The sequence below is a fragment of the Camellia sinensis genome, chromosome 11 (assembly GCF_055761805.1).
Source record: "Camellia sinensis isolate YWXY chromosome 11, ASM5576180v1, whole genome shotgun sequence".
NCBI lineage: Eukaryota > Viridiplantae > Streptophyta > Magnoliopsida > Ericales > Theaceae > Camellia > Camellia sinensis.
Window position 1 is genome coordinate 100,679,377 of NC_138971.1, and position 10,904 is coordinate 100,690,280.

Consider the following 10,904-nt stretch of genomic DNA (forward strand, 5'->3'; position numbering starts at 1 on the left):
TCTACCAATAGTAGAATGAACCATGTCAGCACCAATACTCTGTGGAATGTATCCTGAGAAATTCAAGTAACAAGACTAGCCACCATATAGGTTTCAATTGGGACACAATGTCACAATGCACAATTTACCCTTACGGTTGCATTAGCAAACCTTTTATGTTGTGATATTTTCCTCAATATGTAATTCCACAATTCTCTGTTTACAATTACACTAGTTGGAAAATTTGACTTATTCATGATTCTTGTTCAGGAATGTTCTCATTAAAGTCAACTTTTGATGATATAACCAAACATATATATTGGGACAGATACGTAATTTTAAAGCTTGTTTGGACAGAGCCCAATGCCAAATGAATATTATCTTCAAATAACATTGGTACTTTAATTTCATTACTCTAGTATAACTTTCTTTGACAAGGCCTAGAATAATTGGAAATGTCACGAGCTTCACATTAGAATAAATTTCTTTAACCTACATATGAGACTTCAAGCATATGTCCTCATGGCTGTGATGGCTACTATTTAACCCACTTCTACCAGATTTCTGACATCAAAAAGTCACTACCATTAGGAGTATGGTTTAGTTTCTCTTTGGCTTCTGCAACAATTTTTATTTATGTATGTAGAAACCCGATTAACAAACAATATCCAAAAGACCTTTTAAGTTATGATATTTTTCTTGTAGATTCGAACACTTATCCTTATATAACTCCCCCCAAATTTAACCTAAAGCCAACTTAACAATTAGCTTTGAAAAAAAAATGAGAATTTCTATACACCTCAGAATCTTAGCTTTTGGTTTTATCGTCGATTATGCTTCCCTAAACAAACAAGCAAACAAAAGGCTTCTCGAGTTGAGTTGAATAGAACAAAATTGTAAGTGGCACAAATTGAAAACAATCAGAATCTAATTGTTAGTCTTGAATGAAATGTTTCAATTAAACAGAGGATAAATCACAAATCTACAAACCTAACAATTTTGCATGTCATTAGTCAAATTTGGTCTAGCTTTTGGTAAGATATCCAAATCATTTGAAAAGAATATTGTAGAGTAATACAAAAGACATATGAATAGTTTAAATTTAGAAAAAAAAAAAAAAAACCATAATAGTTGTTACTTGGAGGTCATTAGGAACAAATCCTGTATCAACAGCCACACGAGTGGCCCCAACTGTGAAAAAGATAGGAATTAGTCAAAATTATATAATACTATAACTACAATACAAAAAACAAAACGTAATAGTGACACAAAATAAGGAAGGTTAAGAAATTAAAACCATGCTAGAGCATCCTGAATGAAAATTATCGTGAGTCACGATAGTATTTATAGTTTCAAAAAAAAAATGGAAAGTATATTAACAATTGGGGATAACTTTCCTAGAAAACAAAAAAAAAAAAAAAAAAAAAATTATCAATGAAAAAAAAGGAGAGAAAATTAAGAAATCTGGGGACATAAAATTATAGAGAAAAACCTGCAGCACCAAGTTTCTCAGCAAGCTTCTCTATCATTTTAAAATTCTCAACGCTTTTCAATGCTCGCCCCCCAGTGATCACTACACATGCATTTCCAAGATTTGGGCGCTCTGAATTCTAAGAACTAAGCTTTATATATCTAGATTTACCAATTGCATCTGCAAATAGAATAAAAAAGTTTAATGTTATGACATGCAGTAGCTTTTAATAGGCTATGACTAACCAAATCATTCCAATCAGCAAATATCCAAAATATTGTTAATCCTATAGGGACCTAAATATTCAGGAAGGACCATATAATTATATGCAAGAACAACAACCCTAAAAACAAAAATTGTGGAACTAAAAAATCCCAGAAAACCACAGGACCTTAAAGGCGAACTTATATTTGTAAACAAAAAAAAAATGGTAAGATATCATTGCATCCCCTCAAAACGAAATTGGAGTCTCATCCTTAGATTCAGCTATCACTTTGGGGATATCATTATGTAAGTTTTAAACCAAAATTATAAATATTTAATTAATTGATGAGAGTTCATGAATTTTAAGTTTTGAAGCCATGCATGCATTCAAACAATAATTTTGTGCTATAATATGAATTCATACGATTTTGAGATCTATAACAAAGTTTCAAGTGAAAGAATTAACATAATAATCACCAGGAGAAAAAAAACCTTATCTAGAAGAAGAAAAATGAAGAATGATGAAGTTTGGGAATATTAAGTTTATGGTACCCTTTTCTTCTTGTCTCAAAACAATGATCAATTTCAATTGGTATATAAAGTGAAGATAGCTATAGAATATTGTATTTAAGAAGCTTAATCATAAGGGGACAAATAGGCAAACGACCCTGAAGTATGAGCATTATACAAGAAAATGAATGTCTAGTACTTACTTCTTTTGATAGTCTCTCGATCTCAGACGTATAAAAATCAGTTGCATCTGCGCTCTTCCCCCACTTCCTAAACACCCCCCCCCCCCCCAGCATATATTAACCATCTCTCCAAATGAAATAAAATTTTGACTATTAAACAAAAGGAATAAAAATACAATAATCATATATACATATTAACTTGATGAGACAGAGTAAACTTACTATAAACTGATTTGGGCGTCGATGTTCTGAAGCAAGGAAATGCAACCTCATGGAAGCAATTATCTAGTATTCCTTTTTCAATATATAACATGTCCAGAAGGTAAAGGCATAAGCCATCACCAAATGGGTCCAAAATCTGCAATCGAAAACATGAGTAAAAATTTATTGCACTAAAATTTGAGACCTTATAAGTAACAACTCTTTGAACCTAAGTTCCCTTCTATGTTAATGAGGAGAAATCATGAATAATCCAACCCCTAGCTTCAATAGTTGAGTGGTGTACTCTACATCCAAAGGGAAACTTCTAAGAAAGTCCTAATGAGGTTCTTCAAATTGTTTAATATGCACGATAGCCTCCAATCTTTTGAGAGTTAATTGCATGCCTTACCTTTAGATAGTTTTGACCATAGTTGTCAAATCAGGATTCGAATCGTGAATCGAAATGGCCATGTACCGAATCGTGAATCGTAAAGATTCACTTACGTTTTCTAAATTACATAAAAAAAACATATTTATACACTTAAATATTATAAATATGAAATATTTAGATTTAAAGTAATAAAAATGTTACTTTACATGATGATCACGTGGTCTAAATAGGTAAGACGCTTCTATGGCAAGAGATGTGGGTCCAAGCCCCACCGTGATCTATCATCCTCTATTATATTTATGTATTTATGATATAATTTATGTAAATTCACATCACAACATATATGTATGGCAATTCACATTCATCATGAATAAGGTTCACAACTTAACAAGTTCTAAACTTTTCAAAACTCTAATCTATACTTGTAAAGTAACTTGTGTCAAAAAGAGATCATACAAAACACAAGTTAGATTAGACAAAGTTAAAAATTCCAATAAGTTTTCATTTTTTTCATTTCAATCATCATCACCTCCAAGGTCTTCATCATCTTCATCATCATCTACCATAGTCACTTCATCAAACTCTTCTTCCTCTTCCTCTTCCCCACCTTCAATCAATTCAACTTCATCATCATCTTCAAATACTTTTCTCTTTCCTCTATCGGTGGCATTTAAATTTCTGGGTCCTACATTAATAAAATTAAATAAGGTTATGAATGAGCAAGTAAATGTGAAAATATAGAAACTAAATCTTTGAAATTAACTTATTTAAAAATTAAAATATAGAATTATACCTCTTTTTCTCTTTTTGCTAGTTGCTCCTTCATCATCTTCGAAACACTCTTGGATGTCCATCCATGAATGATCTTCGGGTAGACATGGATCCTCTTTCTTGGTAATCCATTCATCATTGGATTCCATATCCGATAAATAAATAGGGTCATAAGTCTCACCCCTTTCTTGTCTCTTAATTTGCCTCAACTCAAGTTGAATGTTATACTTCACAAAAACCAAAGCATTCAACTATTGTTGCTCCAACCGGTTTCTTTTCTTCGAGTGCACATGATAATTTCTCTCACACCAGGTGGCACTACAAGTAAGACTTAGCACTCTAATAGCTAGCTTTTGAAGCTCTTTGCACTCTTCTTCGTAACTTTCCCACCATAGAGCTGTAATTAAATGATAAAGAGATGTTAGAGAATAATGCATGCCATTGCCAACATAATTGTTGTGAAATTGTAAATATACAATTTCATAATAAAAAATTTTACCGGGTTGTTTCTTTTCCCTTGTCAAGATGGCCATGCTCATACCAAACATACCCTCGGCCTTCTTGAACTTTTCTAATTGCTCATCAACCTTCACTCTATTCTCTATATCCGGATACATCCTCTCAATGGTTCTAAATAAACCAATTTTCACCTCCGTATCCGCAGTGAAGTTTTCTTGATAATGAAACCTAGAAAGAACAATAACTTCATAAATAAATTCCATTACACATTTTGTATATAAGTCACACAACACAACACAAATAATTAGACAAAAATAGTAAAAAACTTACATCGGATTAAGGTAATATGCCGCCGCATGCAAAGGCCTATGGAGTTGTAAATCCCATCTAGTATCAATAATTTCCCAAATGCACTTATATCTACCCATCACATGGTTCAAGTTTGAAGCAATTTCTTCCTTCACTCTATCCATAGCTTCATAAATAAATCCCATTGCCGACTTTGCATCACCATCCACAAGCCTCAAAATTTTCACCAAAGGGAGCACACACTTCAAGCAATACTTGATTGCTTTCCAAAATCTAGCATCTCCCAAGATTGTTCCTTGTGCCCTTTTTGCATTAATAGATGTAGAACAGCTACTTCTAGCCCACTCTTCCGACGCAAACATAGCTCTAAGTTGGAGCTTTCTATCTTGGAAACTTTTTAAAGTGAGGAAAGCGGTGGCAAATCTAGTGACCGTAGGTCTTGTCATGTAACAACCCTCACTTTGCCTTAGTCATGCTCACATGCATTTATATGATTTTGTCTTGTTAAGTTGCATTCATGAAATCTTGTTTTGTTTTATCTAAATGTTGTTGCATGCTTTGTTCCTTGTTTGGTGTGTGTTTAGCCGAGGTCATCTTAAGCCTAGGTTGCACCTTTGAACCTCTTACACCTAGAACCATCTTGGAACCACTTTGGCTGACCTCCACATTCACCCTGGCATATTAGCCGAGATGTCATTATCTAGGCCGAGGTGTGCATCACCGAGGCTGAGATATGTATCATCTAAGCCGAGATGTTATCCTTTCGGTATTTTATATCTTTGATCCCTGCACCTGGTGATCTTGTTCCTGGACTGGTATGACCTAGACCGAGATGTGGCACATCTAGGCCAAGGTGTGGCACAACTAGGCCAAGTGTTATCCTTCCTAGCCGAGATCATTGAGACCCCTTTTGCCGGAGCCGAGGTTATAACCCGAGATCCGCGCCTTACCAGAGTGCTCTTGTCACCTTGCTTGTTATACACACTTTGTCATGCTCTTGTCTTGTCAGTCAGTCACCTTTTTGAGGAAACCCAATCCGTTGGTGCCACGTGTCCCTGCAGAGGGATAAGTCTGCTGGCAGTAGAGAAAACATATCATTTTGTCATATCTTTTGCATAGTAGAGAGAGAAGCTCTAGTAAGAGAGGAAAAGGAGTTCTTGAGAGAGAAGTAGTTTTCCAAGCTTGATCCTCAGAGTCTAAACCGTTTGATCCAAGTGTTGAGGTTAGATTCTTGATTTACTCTCGTTAATCTTTATGTTTATTCGATCGCATTGCATGATCTAGAATGATTCATGAGCCATGCATTGGTTTGAAGTTGTTTTAGAAAGAGAGAATGATGTTCTTGTGTTCTTGAAAGAAAACTATGTTTTGATTCGAAAGTTTGTATCAAGATCCATGTTTTTGTGTTTGTTTTCTTAAGATCTTCAAGTATGGGTACCAAGGTCCATGTTTTTGAACTCATAGCATGAAATCTCAGATTTTGAATAAAGAAGTTATGATTTTAGCATTCATGTTCTTTATGTTCTTCATGTGCTTCAAGGAAGGAAATCCAGATTTCCAGACTTCACCTTTCCCTAGGTGTGGTTACCGAGACCACTCTTGCCTAGATCTCACACTTAGGCCAAGCATCGTATCTCACCTTGGCCTACCTTGTATGATCACTTGCACCATTAGTCTATCTTGCATGAACACCTCGGCAGACAGCCGTTCGCCGAAGCCTTGGTAACCACACCTCAGCCAAGAGGTGTGGGACCTTGGCAAAGACCTGGTTGGTACCCAGCATGTTTTCCCCGAGATGAAAAACAGTGTTTTAACTTCCAGCATGTTTTGCTTTGACTTGACCTAGTCTTGAAGGAAATGTCGGGATCATTTGCATTCATGTAAGGCTTGTCTTGAGAGTGCATTTCATATCCATCTTTGAGCATTCTTTCTTGTCTTCTTGAATTGCATTCAGTAGACTTTGCCATGTGTTTGTAGGACTTTGACCCATGCTTTAACCCCGACGTTCGAAGAGCCATGTGAGTGGTATTTTTAATAAAGCTATGTTATAAAGTTTTGATAAAGCTTTGCTTTGTTTTAGAAAAAGTATTTGATCAAGCATGAATGATTATCCCTAGTTTTTGTATCAAGTATTATATTTGTTTTGATGACATTCTGGGAAAGTCCTTAGTGCCAGGGGACTATAATGCAACTGCACCCTTGTTTTGAAAGTCCTTAGTGCCAGGGGACTATAATGCAATTGTACCCTTGTTTTGCCACTGACGGTTTTCCGCGTGGGTTTGATTGTCCAGAATGTCATCCTTTGGTATTATGTAGATGTTATTAACATCCAAAAAGCTTTGAAAGATTTGATAGATGAACTTGGTTCATCCCTTTGATTTGTAAAGTTATGATATGTATTATTTTGGAAAAGATCCCGGACATTATTCATTCAAACCTTTATTACTTATACCATTCACTGAGTATCCAAACTCACCCTCTCCTTATATATATGTAGGTGACGACCAAGAAGGCGGTGACGCCTAGATGTGTTTTGCATGATGTTTGGATTCATACTTTTGCTAGCATCTTGAAGATTATGCTTCTTGGCTTTGTATTTCACCTCTTTTGTATATGTCGGCTTGAGAAGCCTTTTGATTAAGATGTAATATGTACTCCATTTTATTTTGTATTCAAGTTGTAAAACCATGTTAAGATGTATGTCATTTAATTTGATCTATGCACAGCTCTTATGGACTTCTTAGTTTTAAATTTATTGCTTCCGCACATGTAAGCCCAATATGTATACTCTGATTGTGTGTGAATCTTTGTAAGTTGGCCTTTGGTAATCTCGGATTACTGGCCATCACGGCACCATTCTACTAGGGGCGGAATGGGGTCGTGAAATGTCAACTCCTTATTCTTTGTAAATTTTCGGAACAAATCAAGCACCCAAGCATGCCTATAAATGTACACAGCGATTTCCTTGGCTTTAATTATTGTATCTTTGAAAACCGTCAACTCACCTATGTCACTTAACATTAAGTCAAGGCAATGTGCCGCACATGGGGACCAAAACAATTTAGTCCTCTTCTCTTCCAATAATCTACCGGCACCCACATACGCTGATGCACTATCGGTTACCACTTGAACCACATTTTCTTCACCAATTTCATTCGCAATGTCATTAAGCATCTCAAATAATTTCATAGAATTTTTAATTGCACCGGAGGTGTCTATTGATTTAATAAACACCGTTCCATTTGGACTGTTAACAAGGAAATTAGTAAGAGAGCGAGACTTTCCATCGGTCCATCCATCGGACATTATAGTGCAACCCGTCTTCTTTCATTCTTTTCTATACACTTCTAAACTTGCATTCACATGATCAACCTCTTTTTTCAAAAAAGATACTCTCACTTCATGATAACTAGGTGGCTTCAATCCCACACCATACTCACCAACCGACTTCAACATCTTCTTAAACAAGGGGCTTTTCACTAAATTAAAAGCTAATGCATGCCCATAAATGACTCTACAAATATCTCTAATCAGGGGCTCCTTTTGCTTCATCATTTGATTCAAACTTTGTTGCTTTGCCCTCCCCTTTGTGACATACGCATCCATAGTTCCCCCTTTACTTTTCCCCTCAATATTTTTTTCTTCAAAACAATCAACATCTATAATGTTGTCTTGTTTTTTTCCACTTAAGAGTTGTAAAAACATATTCATAACATCTTCAGAAACTTGACTACAAGCACCAACATTATCATGAGTTCCGGCTAAATGATTTTTCATTCGAATCACTCAACCGCAATAATCTTTTCCACAATAATTACATCTCAAATGCATTCTATTATCATCTTTGACATGGGTACAATTGTCCCATGTTGGATCTTGTTTCCCACTTTTTTTTTTCTTTTCACATTTTTTTTATCCATTAAAAAAAATAAAATATTTTTTTAATGTCCCACCCACACAGCAGCAGCTTCGGTGCTTCTACAGTCCACAATAGACAATAAACTAATGGATACTTCTACAGTCCACAATGGACAATAAAGTAATGGAAAAGAAGGAGTATAAAGTGAATATAGTATTTTATATTACCTATATGAAGTTGTCTGGTAATACCTCAAACAAAATTGAAGACGCAAGAGACAACAAACTTTTATACAGCTTTGAAGACTATACGAAGGGCCACAAAGTAGATTCCAGCAGCAAGGGACCACCAAACAGTGAGAAGAGGGACCACGAAGCTCTGCGGCGAACAGAGAGGTGAGTCTTTCTAGGGTTTTGTCTATTGGGAGTAAAAAGGGACCATGGGTTACCTTGGTTGGACTGTTGTTTGGTCTTAAAAGACCAGACGACCCATCCTGTGCCAAGAAAAAGCAAAAAAATTGGGCCAAAAATTAAATTTTTTCCATTCGGGTCCGAGAAACTGGGTCGACCCGCAACAGTAACGAATCGTGCGATTCAGCGATTCTTCGATTCATATCGTGAATCGATCGATTCAGATACGATTCTGTACCATTTACAATTCCATGTACCTATTCGAATCGATTTCTATGTGTATCGAACAGAATCGTACGATTTGAATCGCGAATCGTACGATTCTAACAACAGAGGTTTTGACAATTTAGTGTGAAAAAATGTGTTTCTAAATCAACATTGCTACCATAAAAAAGGATGTAAATTGACAGAAGGGAAGGGATATTACTTAATCATGAAACTTCATGAAAGCTTAAAAAAAGATGAGTTAACCTGAAAGAAAATTTAATTACTTCCCATTCTAAGCTAAATGTTGCATGCCATAGAGAAAAATTATTTATTAAATTAAAATATGTGAAGAAGCTGTAAATTTACTTTTTCCCTTCTCTCTCTCTCTCTCTCTCTCTCTCTCTCTCTCTCTCAATATTGTCTTGTTTCCACTCACAACAAACGAACTAAAAACCATTCAGTGTGTTTGGTTTGAGTTTTTTGAAAACTCAGTTTTTTTTTGGCTTTCGTGGTTTTTTGTTTTTAATGAATATTTTTAAAATTTTAAACATTTTTTTACCTTTTTAGATGCACTTTACGTAGATGTATCTAAAAAGTAAAAAATTTGTGAAAAAATATTTTTAAAATTTAATAAAAACATAAAAATACAAAAAATATACTAAATTCTCGTATTTTTTTTTTTTTTGTATTTTTGGTATTTAGTGAATTTTTAAAAGGTTTTTTTCACAAATTTTTTACTTTTTAGGTATATTTATGTTACGTATGTCTAAAAAGTAAAAAAAAAAAATTGCTTAAAATACTAAAAAAAATTCAACAAAAACAAAAAAATACAGAAAACAAGAAAGTAGAATTTTCTGAAAAGTGTTTTTGGAAAAACACAACCAAGTTCCATAAACTAAATAGAAGAGGCAATTCCCACAGAAAGCACTCAAGAGCAAATACAAAGATCAAAGTTCTATGGAGAGGATTCAGCATATTTATACCAAACCAAACCAAACCAAACTAATTCAGCATATTTATGGCAAAAGAAAAAAGTAACTTAAAATATATAGCAAATTTAGCATAGAGTTTTGCTTACCTATGTGATCCAGTTGGAATGTTTGAGATAGAAAGCTTATCTATGTTGCTGTAAGTTAAAATTAAAATGCTCTAAAGTTCCATTGGTATAATTAACTGGCACCATGACTGTGAAAGCAAGGAATGCAATAAGAACAAAAATTTTAAGTCTGTCCAGGAAAGCAGAAAGAAACTAGCATTCTCAAACTCATGATGAACATAAGGTTAGACTATTTATTTATTATAAAGCTAAACAGTACCTGATACAAGAAATATATATATACATTTTTGGGATTAAAAAAAATACCTGAAGCAAGAAACTTTAAAAAAAGGAAATGATCATGCAAAAGTATAAGATGCACTAAACTACTCTACACTGACATTATCATGCCAAAATCACAATATGTTTCTCACTTTAGATCAGCTTTCAAGATTTTGATGAATTTCCTAACAATCTAAAAGTTGATATGTTTTAACTTGTTTATAACATTTATATCTAAAAGTTTGTAACATATATTTATATTTGTGTAAATCCTAAATGTTAAGTAACTCAAAAATTCCAATGTAATTGCTATGAATGTAAGTCAATAAAAATTATAGGAACTAAAGGAAGACATTGGCCATATAAATGACAAAAGAATGCAGCATATATAATACAAAATCATTCAAATAAACTTATGTTGTTCCAATCACATATAGATTCTTCTACTCGTTCTATAGTCAATTTTTTATAGTACTTATTTGAATTCAAATTTTTTAATTCTGAACAAATCAATAATAGTAATAATAATAAATTCAAGAAATTAATTCAAGAAAGTATATAACATTTATTTTTATATACTAATGGAGTTCCTATAGAATTCTCTAGTTTTAGATTCCATAAATTAATTTTTTT

The 10,904-nt window shown here is 34.0% G+C and overlaps 1 protein-coding gene across 1 annotated transcript; it reads right to left on the reverse strand.

Moving 5' to 3' along the window:
* Nucleotides 1-3,830: 3,830 nt before the first annotated feature.
* On the reverse strand, nucleotides 3,831-4,912 carry LOC114323229 (uncharacterized). Its single transcript, XM_028270775.2, has 3 exons — nucleotides 4,499-4,912; nucleotides 4,209-4,396; nucleotides 3,831-4,106 (listed from the first exon to the last, which is right to left on the reverse strand). The coding sequence occupies exons 1-3, from the start codon at nucleotides 4,837-4,839 to the stop codon at nucleotides 3,961-3,963; spliced, it is 675 nt and encodes a 224-aa protein (XP_028126576.2). The 5' UTR covers nucleotides 4,840-4,912; the 3' UTR covers nucleotides 3,831-3,960.
* Nucleotides 4,913-10,904: the final 5,992 nt, after the last annotated feature.

Bases quoted from the DNA above. Each gene is read 5' to 3' on its own strand.
- LOC114323229 (XM_028270775.2), bottom strand. From the start codon at position 4,839: ATGTTTGCGTCGGAAGAGTGGGCTAGAAGTAGCTGTTCTACATCTATT. The intron at 4,397-4,498 runs GTAAGTTTTTTA...TGTTCTTTCTAG, and splicing joins GCATATTACCTTAATCCGAT to GTTTCATTATCAAGAAAACT. The intron at 4,107-4,208 runs GTAAAATTTTTT...ATTTAATTACAG, and splicing joins AAGGGAAAAGAAACAACCCG to CTCTATGGTGGGAAAGTTAC.